General features: G+C 39.4%; 2 protein-coding genes and 1 non-coding gene across 3 annotated transcripts; all 3 read right to left on the bottom strand.

The window, feature by feature from the left end:
- Nucleotides 1-1,310: 1,310 nt before the first annotated feature.
- trnai-aau (transfer RNA isoleucine (anticodon AAU)) lies at nucleotides 1,311-1,384 on the bottom strand. Its single transcript has one exon. It is a non-coding gene; the product is annotated as a tRNA-Ile (tRNA).
- Nucleotides 1,385-2,224: 840 nt separating this feature from the next.
- On the bottom strand, nucleotides 2,225-12,204 carry cops8 (COP9 signalosome subunit 8). The gene is made up of 7 exons (XM_010755187.3): nucleotides 12,045-12,204; nucleotides 11,349-11,419; nucleotides 10,782-10,830; nucleotides 9,918-10,050; nucleotides 4,787-4,894; nucleotides 4,579-4,641; nucleotides 2,225-3,722 (listed from the first exon to the last, which is right to left on the bottom strand). The coding sequence occupies exons 1-7, from the start codon at nucleotides 12,114-12,116 to the stop codon at nucleotides 3,643-3,645; spliced, it is 576 nt and encodes a 191-aa protein (XP_010753489.1). The 5' UTR covers nucleotides 12,117-12,204; the 3' UTR covers nucleotides 2,225-3,642.
- LOC104938744 (E3 ubiquitin-protein ligase TRIM63) lies at nucleotides 6,612-9,149 on the bottom strand. Its single transcript, XM_074527733.1, has one exon. It carries the CDS (start codon nucleotides 8,258-8,260, stop codon nucleotides 7,190-7,192), a length of 1,071 nt encoding a protein of 356 aa, XP_074383834.1. The 5' UTR covers nucleotides 8,261-9,149; the 3' UTR covers nucleotides 6,612-7,189.
- Nucleotides 12,205-19,658: the final 7,454 nt, after the last annotated feature.

Below are 19,658 nucleotides of genomic sequence, written 5' to 3' on the forward strand. Positions count from 1 at the left end.
AGACAAACAGAGGGGCTTCTTCATTGAACCAACATGCCTGTATTAAGTCCACAGCAGTAAAAATGGCTAAAAGCCTATTCTGAAAATAACATGACCCTGTGTCCTCACTTCAAAGCCTTCTCACAGCTGGTTCACAACAGAGCCTTGACATATTTTATGTATCATATGAACCTGTAAAACAGTGCTGCCTACTCACAATCATCAAGTTACTCAGCATTAATGATCTGAATGGGTTTTAAAGGTCAGCAAAGCTGGACCGTAAAGACTGATTTTGTTTCGACATGCAGGATATAAAACTGTCTTTTGAAATGAGCTTATAGGTTTTCTCAACGATGTCCAGAGTTGATGTGCTATAAAAGAGTTCTTTCCTGTAGTGTAAACACAAATGTTTGAACAAAACTGTTCATTCACAGCAATTAAAGGTGAGTGGTTCTAATTCAATACATGTCTTGTTTCTTTGTCAATACCCATTGAAGTTCTGCTGTCGGGAGCTGGTGTGCTGGCTCCAGGAAGTAGTCTCGTCCACAATTAATCGTAGCTTTGCAGCAACAACTTCAGTGACAGTTTGCAAACCTAATGTTAGTTACATTACTCACTGGTTCCTGGTTCACTTTATGTCATGGTAATGGATTTCTCTGAAAATGTTTGCCCTACCTTTTAAGTGTGTCTGAATTCCTGAGAAATGCTTATATCCAAAGCACCTTACTATACCATACACACACACACACACACTGATAGGTCAGACTGATCTACCGGTCTGCCATCAGATTCATCAAATAGACCTAATTCCCAGCAGCCATTTTCACATGAAAAAGTAGGGTCAACACAAGTGTTACCTGTGTTTACGCTTAAGATTTCATGTCAAAATGGCTGCTGTAAAAAAGGTGTAGTTTTCTGCTTCTTCAAGTGACTTCTTCACTGACTCCACCACCTGCACTGCACATTTCATTTGTTTAATTTAGTCTCTGGCCGATGTTTGCACGAGTCTGTTCTCATTAATTCACATTCTTTACTGAAAAAGTAATTTTATTAGAGCAATGTGTCACTAAAGCAACGCTGCATAGAACTTAGTAGTGATTAGAGAGCAGCTATACTGTAGTTTGCAGCCATTTAAATTTACCGTCCATCAGGAGTGAAGACAGAGCAGCTGGGAGACATCAGAAGGACAAGAAGAACACATTCACTGCAGAATTATCCATTTAGTTAACCATTATGAGTGAAATAGTTGCTGGAGTTCTTACTCACTGACTACTCTTCACAGTCACAGAAATTGTAGTTTCATTTCAACATTGTTACCTGTAAGATAAGTTTGGCCCGTACGGGGATCGAACCCGCGACCTTGGCGTTATTAGCACCACGCTCTAACCAACTGAGCTAACCGGCCATGCAAACAAAACATATCGTGTACGGAAAACAGTATATATCACACATCACAATTACATCAGCGAAAGCCTGTCGGAGTCCAGTAAGTTATAACATGTAAGTTTTACTCTGGACTCTCGAGTCTGTCCATATCAAATCAGTTCAAATCTATTTTTACCTCTGGCTTTGCAACCTCAGCTCAGCATTTCATCAGTCTGGCAGGTAGATTTGTGTGCGTACATGTGGCTCTGTGTACTAATTTAGTCCTGTTGTGACAGACTCCAGATCAGCAGCAACATACAAGAGTGACCTGGGTCAGTTACCTCCTCACCACACTCACTCTGCTGGCACGCTGTGTGCTGTCATGAGACCAATGCTGCTTCAACACATGCCTGCACATGGGTTTGAATCAACACGTGTTCATACAGCAAATGCATAAACGTACTGTAACCTTACTATATATAGGTGAGTGCCACATTAAAAAAAAATAAAAAAAACATTCACTGAATATTGCAGATAACAGATTTCAATTTAGATATTGGAAGATGTAGCTTTGTTATTAAAAGATTTAAGAAGAGCCCGAACAGCAAATATGAACATGTTAATCTTCATGCTTGTAGTTGTCTCCAGTGATCAAATTTCAAAGCAAAACATGTCAGGAAATAAATGAGTTTCCTTGCCCCCACAAACATGCAAGGAATGGATCTGATGAACTTGGTTTCACACTAAATCACATCAAATGTCTAGCACTTCCTTTTAATATGAGGCTAGACTGCGGATCAAAAAACTACAAAGTAAGGAAATGATGCATGTTTGAAATTCTTCCTCATAACAGGAGGTAGATGAGACTAAAAAAATAAAATCACTGTCAGACTTTTTATTTTGTAGCACCGATGATTAAACAGATGGCAGCCAGATATGCTTTTACAAAATCAACCTCAATCATGATGTTAATTCTTTTCCCAGCTGATTCACAGATTGTTCATTTTAATGATATTCAATAGCAGTCTTAAATCTTCACACTGACTGTAATGAAACCTGGTGGGTTTACTCATACAGCAGACATGAAAGTTTGTGCACTGCAACTTCATTAATTATCCAGAGCAACTCATACCATATGAGGTATACACGTAGATGAACCAAAATAGCTTTAATTCTGATTATTGGCTTTAATATCAAGTTACTTGGTGGTGTAATGTGGCTGTAACAACACTATTAATATGCCTCCCCACACATTATGTTCTTCCTCCCGTGTAAACTTATGTCAAGCTACAGAAACAGGACACACTTATTTTCATGAGAGAAATGTGACACTGTTAAAGGGATAGTTTGTGTATTTTAAAGTGGGGTTTTAGTCAGTGTATAACCTACAACCATAAAACATACATAAACTCAAATGTTCCACAAACTGCATTATGATGTAGATCAGAACAGCACAGCTACAAAAACACAAGCACGTACCATTTTTGAGATCTTTACAAACATTAAGTTTGATTCAAATCTGATCTTTCAACTTTCAGACCCTAAACAGCTGATCTGCAGCTTAATACAGTGCACATTGACCACTGTCTACTGCACTTCGTACAACCCCACTTCAAAAAACCTGATCTATCCCTTTAAGTCCTGAAAACCAAACATAATTAAACATTCATTATCCTTGATTGAGCCCAGCCTGCTCTGTAAAGACCAACCTGAAACTAAACTCTTAATTAAGATAAATAAAAGAATGCTAAATTAGAAACAGCAAAATATTTATTCACCAGTCAAAACATAAACTTCAAAATATGAGGTCTGAGGACTTAAATCCACAATTGATGCATGCATGCCAAGACTCCCGTTACCTGACAAAATTCGTTTCAGTGCTGAAACACAATGGACGTACAGTACATACTACTTTGTGTATTTCTATTGTGAGGGAAAGGGTTTGTTAGGTTAGCAATAAAAACATACCTCCTTCAAAATCAGACCCAACATTTACACATCAGCTGTGTTGCAGAGAGCAAAAGAGCAAAAAAAATATATAATACAACTTTGTGTCTGAAAGATAACCAATTTTCAGCATATGAATTAATAAAGGGAGGCTATATTAATCAGTGGACATAAATAGGCAGTTCCTGGAGAAGAGCTTGCAGCATTCATGCGAGTTGATGGGTGTGTTTTTGGTACGTCTTCATCAGGGAGTGGGTCTATGCAGGAGGGAAGAAGAGTCTATTATCCAAAATTGTGTTCTCCCTCTGTACCAAGCAAGCAAAAAAGGGTGGCAGTGGTTGCGGTTGGTTATCAGTTCTCGAGGAAAGCCACGTAGTCAGTGAGTCTGGCCAACTGCTGCTCATTTGGAACCAATGAGACAGGGGGAGGATCTGTTGAGAGAGAGAGAGAGAGGAGACGAGAGAAAAAAAGACACAGAGGAGAAGTTGAGTCAGAGGGGGATTCCTTGTTCTGCCAAGTGCTATCGATCTTCTACAGGCTACAGGCCCACGTGCTCTAACAGACACAGCACTGGTTTCAAGTTAGTCACACTGTTGACGCAGCTTGACTTCACGATTTCTTCCCCCTGCGACCTGTTTAACAACACCACCTTCAGCCTCTTCCCATGCGACTGGAGATCATTACAGCACTTTACATTTAATCCCAACCAGAATGATTTCCTGTGTGAGATCTGAGGTCTACAATCAAAATTACCAAGCACTGTTAAGTTGCAGTGGCAGTGGGGAAGGTCGGGAGAGCCAGACACAAGGATTAATGGTGAGTGGGGTTAGTGCGTTGTGCAAGACATGTGTGCAGCACATGCTTTAGCAGTAATGTCCAATAATTACAGAGAGTCGGACCGCAACCTCCCCCGTTTGACTGTTAGCATAAATCAGTATGTTTCTCCAACAAGATGGATCAATGCATGGCTCTCTGGGCTTGACAAAATAAAGTAGCAGAGGAAAAACAATGGATGATGACGTTTTGGAAATATGGACACCAGACTGGGGAGATATAACATATCAAAAAATGTCAAACGATTCTGGGAAAACAAAAATGTCATCCATCTTCCACTGATATTAAAAATGGCCCATAAATCCCCGCTGTAGATATTTTTATGTGTGTTTAATAAAAATGAGGAGGAAAAGTAGCAGGGCAGTGGGTCCAGGACGAGGAAAAAAAACATTTGGGCAACAGAGCAGCAGGCTGATGACGGGTACAAATTAAAAGAACAATACTGCCACCTACCTGGCTTTTTAGGCATTACCATCCTGGTAGCAGGGTCTGCCTGCCAGCCCTGGCTCACCACACCTTTGGACAAAGAAGGTGGGAAAGGAGAAGAAAACACCTTCATCAGCAAATGTGTAAGTGGTTATGTAATGGAAATGAACTGTGCTACATCCTGTGGAAATATGTTTTTATATAAAGCGGATATAACACTCTCATTCAATCTTACCTTTTACTGCCTCTTCCACAGAGTATCCCACAAAGGCAGCGAAATCATCTGCTGTGATGGAAGTGTATGCCTGGGCCACTAGACTGTACGCCCTTTGCCGTGTGCTCTCTGTGAAGGATGCATGAACCACAGAGGCATTAATATGAGAGAGATACACAATACATGTGGAATGCACTCAAGCCCAAACCGTGCTCTGGTTCTATTTAAAGTGCATGCATTACATGGCATCTTACTTACATGGTGTTGAAGAGTTATGTTTCTTGTAAACAAAGGTAATAATTAGCAACAGCACAGGAGGTTTTACACTGACTGGGTTTTCCCGTTCTTGCAAGTGTCCAATTTTGAAGTTTGGTTTTGGTAAATCTGTGTTTGAGTTGTTGCTTCCTCACCACTCCCATTTCCTCCTCAGCTCAGACAAGCACACGCTCACAAACAACTTAACAACATTCAGGAGTTGGTTTGTGATTTAAATAAAAAAATAAAGCTTTTCGGAACAAAAAGTCTGGCTGTCTGCCTCAAATTGCAGCATCTGGATTTGTTTTAAATCACATGGTGCATTTCATTGTTAGAAAACCTATAATTTGGTTGCGATAAACAATGAGCTAAAACAAATAAGATAATAAGATTTTCCATAATCAAGAGTACCTAAATGAAGCATTCATGATTAATCATTCATGTTACATGCTGCGGAGTGCTTGCACTACAAACCACTTTAATCTTTATCAGCAAGTCCCGATTTAGGTTTCCAAAATGTCAAAGCTGCCCTATCTATCTAGTCTGGTGTGACATGGAGCTGTAGTTGGTGGAGATAAAGAGTCACAGGGCCTCACAACAGCATGGAACAACATCATACACCGGCATACATTTGCTGCTGCTCTTGCAGCTATCACGTAAATGCCTCAAGGTTGTGGCCTTTCGTGTTTTATAACCTAGCAACGGTCCATGTGTACCAACAGCCAGCTCCCAGTCTGGTGCATTAGCTAGCAGCAATAACAATAACAAGTGGGATGAAAAAAGACAGCTGTTGAGGGGAAAGCCGGAGATTTGTCAAGAGCACTTTCCCATTCCTCCGTCCAAGAGCTTCCTGTTCTCCCTGATTTTGCACTTGTCTGGTGGTAGAAGGACCAGAATCATTAATTTGGAAAACCATGTCAGAGCAGTGTTCATGCATCAGCGAGGTTTAAATTTGGTTTAATTGTTGTTTTGATAAGGCTCTATTCAAATTTATGGACTCTGGACTCCTCCTTTTGACACCATGCTGCCTATTACAAATGGCCTGGTTTCAGAGAAATGTGGATGAAATATTATTGTTTTGTCATTGTGATGTCTCACCATTGACGTATGACTAGAGAGGGAACTGAGTGAGTTGTTTTTCCCCTCTCTAGTCAGTATAAAACTGATGATTCATCACACTTCATTAAAACTCCTCCTTGAGTTGGAACATCTTTCTTGCACCTGACTGGCTGCATAATAGAAAAGAAATGAGCTCTGTGAGCAAATGTTCCCAACACAGAGAAGCAGGTCAACTCAAGGGGCTTTTTGTAACCCAGTCCCCAGGCAGACGTGTATTTTTACCACTGGCCTCTTGACCGTCAGGCGATGACTCGTGTGACAACTGGACCGGCCTTTCTTAGTTTGCCCTTCTGACACACTGGAGTTGAGTTTGGAGCTGCTGAGCAAGACGTCCATGAGTGGGAGGATGGGAGTTTTATGGAGGAGAAACAGGACCTGGCCTGTCCTTCGCTGACAGGGCTGCTATCATTTCTCACTCTCTCACCTCTTAAAAATAGCCCCCACTTTTCACCAGCAAAGGCAAAGCAGACAGGACATGGCAAGGGCTTTTATTTTTAAATACAGCCTATTGCCAAGTAAGAGCAGCAACAGACTGGGGGACATTTTGATGACCAAAATAATACTTCATATGTTATCCTCCTCTGTATGCCCCCTGTTTCCAGTTTTAGTTTAGCAATAAAGCAAATTGATGCTTCACTTCATGCAGCTTTATTCCACGTTCCATGTACAGACAGATTTGGTGATTACAGATCAGCTGATCACCAATTCAACACAAACTTTGACAAAGTGAGAAAAACATTTCCATAAGCAACATACGAGGAAAATGGTGTGTAATCAATCTTCAGACGTTCTATATTTACAATTATCTAGATCCATTTTTCCATTCAAATGGCTTAGAAGTACAAAAGTATAAAAAGAAGTTAAGAAAAGGTACGAATGCGACAATGAAATTAAATATTGCACTGAAAGTAAGGGAAAGCCATTTTCACTGTAACCTTACACTTCTTTCAACGTCAAATGCAGTCCCTGCCATAAACACTTGTGTCAAAGCAACCCGTCAAAGCACACATTACAGTATTTCCTCCAAGTCCATGACCACTCTAATTTTCATTATTCCTCCTCCTCCTCCTCTTCTTCTTCTTCCTCTTCCTCCTCATCTTCTGCATCCTCAAAATCATCATCATCACCACCCACTCCAAAGTCCATTTTTGCCAGGACTGTCTCAACGTGCTCTGTTGACAAAGTGAAGTGGTCCATCTTCTCAAAGCCTGGTTCTGGCCTTTCTTCCCCCAGTGCGCATTTAGCTGCATCCTTGGTCTGCGTGATGAGGCCCTTTGAGGCTAACAGAAACTCAGCAGCACCACCCTGCTCCAGTGCCCTCACAGCCGTATCTGTTAGCTCTGTACTAGCCTGCAGTCGCTCCCCGTAACGCTGAGCCAGTGCCCGCAGAGCTGCCACCTTTTCATCTTGCTCTTTACCAATCTGCTCTAGTAGAATGGTCTTGCGCTCTTCCAGGACAGCATATAACAGGTCGAAGCGTTCAGCTAGCCCTTGCTTAGCACGCTGAGCATTTTCCTGCACAGCACGACAGGCATCTTCCATCTGGTTGAGCAGGGCCTGCAGGCGTCCATTGCTGGCCACCAGGGTATCAATAGCATTACTCAGGTCAGCCTTCTGGGTCTGGTAAACACTTGCTAAGGGTGCCACTTCACAGTCCTTATGCTGCCCAAACACTTTGCACATGGAACAAGTGGGAGTCTGGCAGGTCACGCAATAGATGTTGATTTTCTCGTCCTCGTGTTCCTGGCACATCGGTTCTTTGGATTCTTTGGGCTTCAGGGTGGTTTCTGTGTTTCCACCGCCACTACCTTCTTGCTGCTGCTTGTAGAGGTCGATAATATTTTCAACCAACAGGTTGCGCTGGAGCCCATGCACACCATGGCGGTCAAGCACAACCTCAAACCGACAGGTAGGACAGCGAAAGACGCCACCAGAAAAGCGATACGGGTTGCGTGAGTCGTAGAGGTCGCTGGCACAACTACGGCACAAGTTGTGCTGGCACGGCAGGATGACCACCGGTTTGGTGAACATGTCCAGGCAGATGGGGCAGCTCAGCTGCTTCTCAAGGCTATCCATGGGGCTCGGTGGCCGAACCATTGATCCTGTCCTCTGGACATCCATACTGGAAAAGTCTCTGTCTACAGTCAATTTTTGTAATTTACACAAGAGAAACCTAAACTCTTCACTCTCCTGAGTGAGTTCCTGAAATGAAGGGCAGACGCTGCGAACTTATCCTTAGTGTATGCTGTCACTTAGTGAAATGCTGATGTCTATTCTGGTTGAGAGCTAGCAGCTCTGTCATTTATACCAGCCCCTCACAGCTGGTGACATCCGATCCTTCCCACCAACCAGAGAACGCATTCCTGCCTGCTTGCTGCCCTGGGATCTTTTCACAGAAATGGCCCCCTCCTACCTAGTGCTGCATGTGTCACATGTCCCAGTGTGTACCCTCTTACAGTGACAGAAGTAGTGGACTGAGACAACCAGGGTCCATGTGACTGTCTCAGGACCCGCAGATGAGTGAGGGAACTCAATCGTATTGGTAAACAAGTCAGTGTCAACATCCTGACACTCGAGTTGTTGAACATCCTGAACATTTTGGCTGCTTTGATTTGTTGTCGTTCACCTGGTGTGCTGTTTATATAACTTTTGTTTATGACAAATTACACAATAACTTTATGGCTGAGGATTGTTTTCACATACTTTTGACATTAATGTCTCATGTTAAATCATAACCTACAGAAAAATTGTAGCTTTGGGTGATTCATTTTATTTTTATCATTTATTGATTACATAAACTTTAAGGTCTTCCTGTTTTAAAGAATAATCACCAAACATTTTCTGACATACTTTTTAAAATATGAAATATTTGACTGTAGTAATCTGGGATGCCCATTTGGTGTTAGTTTTATAATTCCTCATGTTTATGGTAAGATTGTGGCCAATGAACAGTTGGAACTTCCCAGTTGTTGTTAACTTGGATAGTGTGATAGATAGATAGTGAAAAAACATTAAATACTTACTCGCTAATAAAAATGTATTACATGGACAATAGTTATATGGGAACATTTTCTGTTTTATCAACATTTAAAAGAGAGGAAAACATGTTTTGACACCGAGTTCCCCATGTTGACCACGTTTACCAAGAAATTATCAATGGTTGCCCAAGTGTCTTACGACATAAGTGACATAAGTGTAGGTCAGTATCCATTGCAGGTCAACACAAGTACTGTAAACATGACAGAGAATCTATTCTTAAAACTCTTACACAAGGGAGACGTCACATGACGATGGGGAGCACGTGGCCGACAATGTCATATCGCTATGTTTCTCAAAATTCTGTACTTCATGTAAGAAGGTGATGTGTCAATCAATCAAATCAGGACACAAGAGAAATATTACAGTATTCAGCTCCGTTGAAAGAAAACATCAATGTATGTATGGGAGTATGTAAACTAGAGGAGTATTGTGTTGTAACCACCTGAACTAGCCTTCATCATACCTGTTTGTAACACTGCTATACATTAAAAGATGTTACAATCAATCCAATCCAGTCCCTTATTTTTTCATCATGTTATTTTCACGGGGTTGCATCATAACAAGAATTGTGTTCAGCTGGTGCCCCCTGCTGATTATAGTTGCATTGTAATACATCAGGCAGGGGAAATGTAAATATCTGATTCACTTTGTGTAAAGCATGTAAATATTATTCTAAATGCGTTCAGAATCTAAAAAGCGACAGGACATTTAAAGTAATCAGAGTGAAATGTCGGATTACCTCGAAGGGCCTCCATGACTGGAAGGATATTCTCTGACCATTGGTAAGCTGCGATGGTGGTGTAGATCCCTGGAAAGTCTCGCTGCCAAATGCGTTGGCCAACAGCCCAAATAGCTGATAACTCAGGGTTTGCCTGTAGACAAGAAGTGGAAAAGCATCTCAAAAACTTTCAGCATGCTGCACATGACGAGGTGGTGGCTATCACACCCACATACATAGGATGTCACAGTGGTTTACACAAGAGGAGGCTTTTTCTTTTATAATCTGAGGTCTCCGTTATGATCTGATAATTATTCATCATTATTAGAGATGGACTGAGTTGGAATTGGCCAGTTTTCAGCTTGATTGGCGATTACTTTTGTGCCGGTCAAATTTATATCAAACATCATGCGCACAGTGGCATACAGTAACTATTTTCACAGCCACACCCGCATGCACACCAAGTTGTGTTTTTTGGGTGGCTTTAAAAAAAATTTAATAAAAAACAGTTTTGGGAGGTCAACACAGCAAACACAGGAAGAGAGAAACAGAAAGAAGCAGGGCTGGTGTGCAGAGGTGTGTGTGGGGGAGAAGAACTCAACAAAAAAGCGAGATGAGTCGATTAGTCTGTGAGTAAACACTAAAATAAGGAGGAGGAAGAACTGTTATTTTTTATCTGTTCAAAAGAGCTCCGCCCGTCTCTGACATTTATTTATTTTTCTTAAAAGGTTCCACACTGTGATTACCACCGCATGTTGATGTGAACAGTACTTACAAGATGGAAATAGATAAACAGTCACTACCATCATAAGCAGCAAGTATGAGCATGTATCACACTAAAATGGGTTTCATTAGCAGCGTCTACATACGTTTTAACAAGCTTACCGATTTTATTGCCTGCGGAGTCCGTTTCCATAAATACCTGGCATTATTCCTGTCAGACAATGCACAGAACAGAGTAAAGCTGCATGCAGAAACACAGCACAGATAAAACTGAACAGACTTCACACAAATATACATCAAATATTGTGGGAGGACGGCGACTTGAATAATCACTTTTTCTAGCAGTTTTAGGTAGTCGATAATTGAATCTCACTTGTAAAGAAGCAGCATGTGGCATTTTAATTATGATGTTTAGCATTTAATGGAGATGCAGCCTGACCGTATATCACAATCAAGGTTTTACTCCTGGATCTTGTGCACATGTGTTACGCACAATGAATACAAAAAAATAAAAAATAAAAAATCACAGCACAAAAGCTAAAGAGGAAAAGGGGAAATTACAGTTGTTTTGTATTTATTCGCTTTGAATTTAAGGACTGCAGAGACACAAAACAATATGCAAACGTGTTATCTCTAAAGCAGAAATCTAAAAGCTGCAGGTCCATCGCTAATAAAAACAGAAAAGTACAGTACAGAGAAAAAGAGAAAACAGGCACAGAGGTGACTTACATGTCATTATGAAGTAAATATAGTGCGAGCAACTGAGCGTAGACTTGAGGTGTTGCAATGCCCCCTGGAGCCTGTTAGAAACAAATGCAGGTGTCATGTTAAAGCATGAAGCTTAAAAGAAGATGAATACCTCTCGTTACTCTCCTAAACAATACATGGTGCCTATTTTAAAGATTACTCGATAATCTGCGTTACTCATGCTATCATGTTTCTTAGCTTCTGCTAACGTTATAGCACACCTTACAATATCACTGTATTTATTACATATAGATATTATATTACACAGGCAAACGGGTGGACCTGACGCCACACAGTAAACCTACCTACATCCTTTACGTGATGGGACACTATATTAAATAATACAGATGTTTTAGCTGCTGTTTGCCAACATGATGAGCTAACTAGCTGCCTGCTAACTAATAGCAATCAGAAATGCTAAACTCTGCCACTTCCGCTTGATGCAAGACCAACTTTGTCCCCATTGTTAGCACGACACCGGCTCATTTACGAGATATTAACTCGTAGCACAGGTTAATTTAGCTCTGCCTGTTTTCTTAGCGTCAGTGAAAACAGGCTACGTTAGCTGGTCATGAGCTAGCTGTCAGAAACACTGACTTCCTACCAAGCAGACACAGAAAGACTGTGAGATCTGTTGGTGGCAGTGACAAACAATGAGTTTGGCTATTCGGTGCTTACCTCCAGCTCTTGAGCTTCACACTGCTCTAATAATTTATCAAAATTTTCCTCCATAATCACAGCAGTAGGCATGATGATGCCTAGCTGTTGCACCAGAAACTTCTTCTTCTGTGTGATTGCAGCAGATTAGCAGCACGGCAGCGGTGCTGCTGCCCTCAACTGGATGAAGCACAAAGTTACACATCACAATATACATACATGACAACTACATACAGATACACATGACAACATGACAAGTTGTCATGTTGTCATGTGTATCTGTATGTATGTTGTCATTGACAACATACATACAGATACACGTTGTGACGTGTATTTGTATGTATGTTGTGCTGTGAGTCACAGCATACATACAGATACACGTCACAACATACAGATACACGTCACAACATACAGATACACGTCACAACATACAGATACACATCACAACATGACAACATACATACAGATACACATGACACCATACAGATACACGTCACAACATACATACAGATACACGTCACAACATACAGATACACATCACAACATACATACAGATACAGATATATTGTGTGTGTGCAAATACAAGTTATTAAATTGGTCGACATTATATATAGAATACTGGATGTAAATATACAATATAGATGGTAGCGAAGAATACACTATATATAAACAATATATACAGTAAGACAGTATAAATAAGCACTGATTTGTGAAAACAACCATTTAGAGCATAAGAGAATAAAAAGATACACAATTAATATAATACAGTTATTAGCTGTCAGCTAGCCAACCTGAGGATGGCCACAGAACATGTCAAGCTCCACAAGCCCCCATATTAAAATAAGCTGCATTGACAGGAATGTCTCAATACACAATATCATTTGTTTACATGGCCGGTTAGCTCCGTTGGTTAGAGCGTGGCTCTAATAATGAGGTTGCGGGTTCAACCCGATCTGTACGGGCCAAATCTATGTATCTTACAGACAACAATATGTTGAAGTGACTGTAAAGTCTAATGTGAATGGCCACTTGTGTCTGGTTACAAAACAAGTTAGTCTCTATAAGCTCCCATATTAGAATGTCCAACTTTACAGCAGAGTCACATATTCTGAGCTTCAAAGCAGCTCTTCAAAAATCTACAGATGACATGCATACACTGTCCATTCTTTATACTGTCAGTGAGTTCAACCAGCTTCCCAGGCTGTTAAAACTTGTTGTGGTTCATTTATATTCAGTAAAAACTGTAAGATGGGATTTATCATTTAGTTCTCGGTTTCTTTGTTGGGATTTAGAGAAACTTTACTTTTGCTACTTCTTGTTTTGTTTTTTTAATAAATTACAATGGCAGACTTCATTCTTGTCTCAGTGAACTCCACAGTGCTGAGAAAGACCGCCTTTCTCTTTAAATTCACTAATAATCCTCTACCGCCTGCCAGTGTCTGGGATTTCCTTTTTGATCTCTCCATTTTCTTTGATGTTGTTGACTACATTCATCCTTTTCCATTTCCATTTCGAAAAATGGCTTGGCACCACCAGCAGAACTATAACGTGCTCCCATTATATTATGATGTTGTTTTTTTAGTTGTTGTTATGGAGAATACAGCTGTATTCTCAGCTCATCTTTCCTGCTGCTCATCTTTTCCAAGCTTTAGGTCCTTAGAGACATTTAAGGTGAGATTCCTCTAAATTTCTTTCATTTTAATGAGAGCACTCTAAGCGTCTAAGCGTCTCTTCCAAATAATGTTACATCTTAAAACTTCTTTCAAATTTACATCTCTTTAGTGATGCTTCAACCTGTTTCCCTCCCTTACAATGTGGTTCTATAAGGGCAAGTTGCAATAAATTTTGTATTTAAGTATTTAATTCTGTGTATTTGTACTTTACTTTCATTTTGTGCAGATTTATTCTTCTACTTCAATAGATATCAGTAAAATATTATAAAACAGTAAAACATTGTACTTCTTTAGTTCATTTTCAGATTTAGATTTTTGGTTAGAAAATCATTCTACATCTTAAGTTAAATAATGTTATGATAGAGACTTCCTTCCCTGTGTTTCCCAAAATGTCCCCTTCCTTTTGTGTCATGTCTGTCTTGCCAATCTTTCTTTCTCTTTGTGTGTGCTGCAGGGTGTGGCCTCCAGTTTCCCTTTCACCTGCCACAACATCTGTTTTCAATCATCCAATCAACCTGCTTAGTATATAAGACCGCTTTCCAACTAGCACCAGATCGTTTAGTCTCTCTTTGTAGTAATGAGCTGCTGAGGCCACCGCTGTACTTTTGAAACTTGTTTTCATGTGTTTTGTGAATAACTCTGATCAGCCTGTGCTCCAGGATCCCAGCTGCCATGTCCAGCTCTGTCTGGGACAGAGATTTTTTTTTAGACTTGCCACCAGCAGCCCTACAATTCCCAGAATCATCAGTGATGTCAAACTCACCCTGCCAACTAGTCACTGAATGTTCTGTTGAAGCTACAGTTTTGCTGTGGCTCTCCACTAATCCATAAATCGGTGGACCTGAGATGGACTGAATGACACCTGGGTGCTCAAACTCAGTGATGGCGTCAAAGCACCCAGACTTTCAATCATGCATAACTTTAAACCTTAATATAATTGACATGAGAACTACAGTTTTTGGCACTTCCATGTTAGCATGACTTCATAGCTTCAGAGGTTGCTGCTTGGTGCCAATAAACTGCTTGGGTCGCAAGGCTCATGTTTGGATATTTGGTCTACTAAAATTCACTAATTATTTGTAAAGAAAACAAACAAAAAAAACCTTGGAGTAGCTTGAACATCCAAAGGTTAAAAACAGGCTGTTTTTCTGAGCTCATGAAAATTTGACTTTTCAGAGATCTCATAGGACAGTGAAAAGAAGCCAAGTCCCACACCTCACTACTTTCAGTGACACATGATGTGTCAGTGTTTGACACACAGTGTGTTTGAAATAAATAAAAAATAAGGGTTGCACTTTATGTAAAAGCTATGTTTGATACAGATGTGAGAATCAGAGTTCTAACATGACAACAGATGTGTGCCTTTAGGCATGTTGGTCAGGTGGTTAGATTGTGGAACTGTGAACCACTCTACTCTGCGCCTCTCAAACCATTTCTGTACTTAAAAAGAAGCCAGTCTACCTAAAAAAAATACTCTTGTCTACTACATGGATTTTTCTACAACTAAATAAGAACTCAAGCATCTTTAAACACTGCAACGTTTGAGCATTATGAAAAATCCAAAGTTGTCAGATTTAGGTTATTTGACATCCTTGCAAGTTTGTGGTTTTGTGAACCCAAAAATGTACGACATAAAATGAAAAAATATGCCTCAAGTCTAGCACGTCATGCACTACACTGTAGTAATGTAGTGCATATTTCTGCAATGACTAAAGTCACCACTTGCAAGCACCATTGCTCTGTTTTGTATTTTACAAGGTTTTACCAAGGCACTGCAGTCCTCAGACTGCTTTGTGTGTCAGAAAATTGATTTATACTATTTTTAGTTTGCAGTTTAAAAGCACTGAAGATTTTTGTGCCATGGTATTTTTCTGCTGCCACATTATGAACCATCCAGTCCAGTCTTAAATTTCCCAAGATGTACCCTTCATCTCATACTTTAACTAATCCATGTATGACAAAACCATACAATTGTTATCTAAGATGATGCTCTGGTCACATCCTCAGTAAGTATGAGTATCCTTGTTGGGATTTAGTCTAATGAAGAGGAGTTTAAAAATACGGAAGCAGAATCCCTGAATGAATCAAATATCAGGAAAACATCTCTGTAGAGGACAGTTTAAAACTGTAAATTTGTCATATCCATCCTGTCAGTTTACAATGGAGGATTAATCACAATTTTATAAACAGACATTTCAGGGAAGCATTTTTGGATGTTCTTTACTAATGCATGGTACCTGATACCTGCTTTCAAGGTTAGGGACAGAGATGACAGAATAAAGTTAGCTGTAATAATAATGATAATAACAAACCTCTTTCTAATATACAAATTTTAGCTTCTCTGCTGTCAATGTATCCCTATGTTTTGCTGTGAATCAACCTCATAATCCAGACCATCAATGGAATTAATAATGACTCGCAGCGCTCCTCATTCTTTACATAAAATGCTCCCCCTCTGGTTTTTCGCCTCTGGGAAGTCTTTCAGTTTGCAGCTCTCATGTAGTGTTGTGTGTTTCAGAGGAGTATGAGAAAAAATTGGCCTTTTTTTTTTCTTACACTAGTTCATTAGAACAACTAACCAAATGTTGAAAAACAGAGTAGTTCACAAAAACACATTTTAAGGAAGTGGTGAGGAACAATGTTCCCATACTGTATATACAAGTATCTATTATATAGAAGAAAACAAACTCTGTAGCAGAGATGCCTACAAGTCATTTTTTTTGCAAGTCCAACTCAAGTCTGAAGTCTTTCATGGTGTTGACATCTGCTGCATGCCATCCAGTCTTCTTAGAACATTGCGTATAACCATTTCATGGCATATACTGAATTATCATCACTCTTATCTATTAGCATGCAAAATCGGTATTGACTAGTTGTTTGCAATATTTTGTTAAATGATCATATACCAATCCAGTATGAAAGCTTTCCTTTAATGTTAATAACTACATTTTGCCATCTAACATGAACATACAGCTACGGGATAGACCAATAATTGACTAAAAATTGATATAGACTACTGTCTAGGTAATAGTATACAACCATGTTGTATAATAATTAATATACATCATCACATTCCTCTTATCCAGTGTAATGGTAATCTAATAAACCTGCATATTGCATGGTCAACAATAAACCTGTAACCTGCCTGGAGCCAATGTTACATGGTTACAATGGTTTTTAGGTGCCTGATAAAGTACCAGCGTCCTTCATTTTGATACCTCAGACAATGTATTTAGTTATTCCTAAGTTAATATCACCAAAGGTTAAGACAAATGGTATGCTCGCCATGGTGGTGTTGCTGCCACTTATCACTGTGTGCACAAGTCTTAGATCTCAGGTCCAAGTCAAAACTCAAGTCTCAAGTCACTGTGTGTGTGCGACTTAAGTGCTACTCAAGTCCAAGTCCCAAACTCGAGTCCCCATCTCTCTTAAATAAGCATGATATGGAGTGTGTTTATTTCCAACTTTGAAAACTGTTATGCTTCACTTACCACCACTTTAATCTTTGAATATGTAAATAGAGTTTAGCGACACTGAATGCATGACTGAATTTTTAGAAGAGAAGACATAGTGAGAGGCATTGCTGGCTTAACCTTTTCTTACTTAAATAAAATTGAGGTGTTGCATTTTTCCACATGATGTATTGTTGTCATTTTTATTATAACCTAAGGTACAGACTCAGTATATGAATACTTTAAGTAAAAGTTGCTGATTATACTTACATACTTTCAGTTGCAGTGGAGTATTTTCATAGTGGTGTGTGTGTGTGTGCTACTTTTACTTGATGTGAATACTTCTTCAACCACTGGTTTTAATGAAGAAAGAGCACCATATTTTATACTAGTAGCGTGCTTCTACCTATTATTCTTGACCCAACAAATTCATTTGAAACTGAAAAATTATTCTAAGACACTTTCATCTATCATCACTTTAACCAGACACAACTTAACCTCTTTTCCTACACAGTATAATACCATAATTTAGTTCCACATATTAACTTTTCACCCAAATACCAGGGGAAACTTGGATTTGGAAGCTGTGTTAACAGATATTATTGATTCATCCAATTGCATTGGGTCTACTTCTGCTCAACTCATTCAACTGTAACGGCTGTATAAATCATTCACCCTGACTGCTAGTCCCAGCAGAGTTGAAACCTGCTCTCATGTTTTAAACAAAGTGAGACATTTGTTTGTGTGGAATCAGGTCAAGCAGTGTGTTGTCACTTTGCATCCAACATTTAGGTCATCTCAGTCTCACATACAGTATATTACTGTGGCTGGTGCTCCCTGTATGTGGTTTAAGGCTTCCACTACATCTGTTCCCCTTTTCAGTGTTAAAGATGATTCTAAGGGAGAGTAAACAAAAGCAGACAGATTGACTTCACAATTATATATTTTTTAAAGTCATAATAAGATATGAGGAAAATATTTCGCCCTTCCTTTGTTTATATGCATTAAGACTACTATTATTTCCAAACTCCATTTAGCAAGGAATTGTCTTTAATGATGTCAGGGCCTAGGGCAAAGGTAAGTCCTTAAATTAATCTTTCACCTTTTGTGATCCAAACTTATTCTTCAATATTTACAGTTTGGACACAGCTTCTCACTGACGATTTTTATTATTTTCTATATTGATGATTAACACTGAAGATATTTTATGAAACAATAAATATGGAATGAATATAAACAGAAAAGTGTAAATATAGCAAAATGTATTTTATGTTATAGATTCTTCAAAGTAGCCACCCTTTGCTTTGACCGCTCTAAACACTCTTCTCTCTATAAACTTCATGAGGTTGTCAACTGGGATGCTTTTCCAACAGTCTTGATGTTGTTCCTATATATGCTGAACTCTTGTTCAGCATATATAGCATATGGCTGCTTTTCCTTCACTCTGTCAAACTATCTTGGGTTTAGGTCAGGTGTCCACAGCCTGGCCTGTTTTTAATTGTCCCACTAAATGCAAACCAGATAGGATGGCATGTCACTACAGAATGCCATGATAGACATGTGGATCTTAAATTTGGTTATGCTGGCCTTGAATTTAAATAAAAGTATTACGTCTACACCATGACACCCTCTCCTTCATGCTACATAGTGGGAACCACACATGCAGATATCATGTGTTCACCTTTTCAAAAGACATGGCAGTTGGAACCAACATTCATCACACTAACATACAGATTTCCACTGGTTTAATGCATTCCTTGTGTTTTTTTTTTTTGGCCCAAGCAATTCTCTTGTAGGTCTCCCTCAGTATTTTTTTTCCAGCAATTTGACTGTGAAGGCCTGATTCACTCAGTCTCCTCTACTGGTTAATGTAGAGATGCTACTTGTACTTGAAGCATTTATGTGGGCTGAAATCTGAAGTGACGTTAATTAGTGACCTCTGAAGCTGGTAACTGTAATGAACTTATCCTCTGCAGCAGATGTAACTTTTAGTCGTCCTTTCCTGGGGCAGTCCTCATGAAAGCCTATGATGAAAGGTTTCATCATAGTGTTTGATGGTTTTGATGATGGTTCTTGAAATTTTCTAGATTGATTTCATGTCTTAATGTATTCATGGACTGTCCTTTCTCTTTTCTTAGTTTAGCAGTTCTTGCCATAATATGGATTACTGCTGTAGTCAAAATGTGTTATTTACTGTATTCCAACACTATCTCTGAACCACACAACTGATTGTCTCAAGAAAATCTAGTTTACTGTTAACTGGATGACTTCCTCATGAAGCTGATTGCAAGAATGCCAAAAGTGTTCAAATCAAAAGGTGGCTACTTTGAAGAATCAAAAATATAAAATAAATACAAAAATATTTTGTTTTGTTTGCCACATAATTCCATATGTGTATTTCATAGTTTTGGTTTTGTTTGCCACATAATTCCATATGTGTATTTCATAGTTTTGATGTTGTCAGTGCTCTACAAGGAAGTAGGTTACTCCAAAATAAAGAAAAACCCTTG

Source organism: Larimichthys crocea, chromosome XVIII (assembly GCF_000972845.2).
Source record: "Larimichthys crocea isolate SSNF chromosome XVIII, L_crocea_2.0, whole genome shotgun sequence".
NCBI classification, from domain to species: domain Eukaryota; kingdom Metazoa; phylum Chordata; class Actinopteri; family Sciaenidae; genus Larimichthys; species Larimichthys crocea.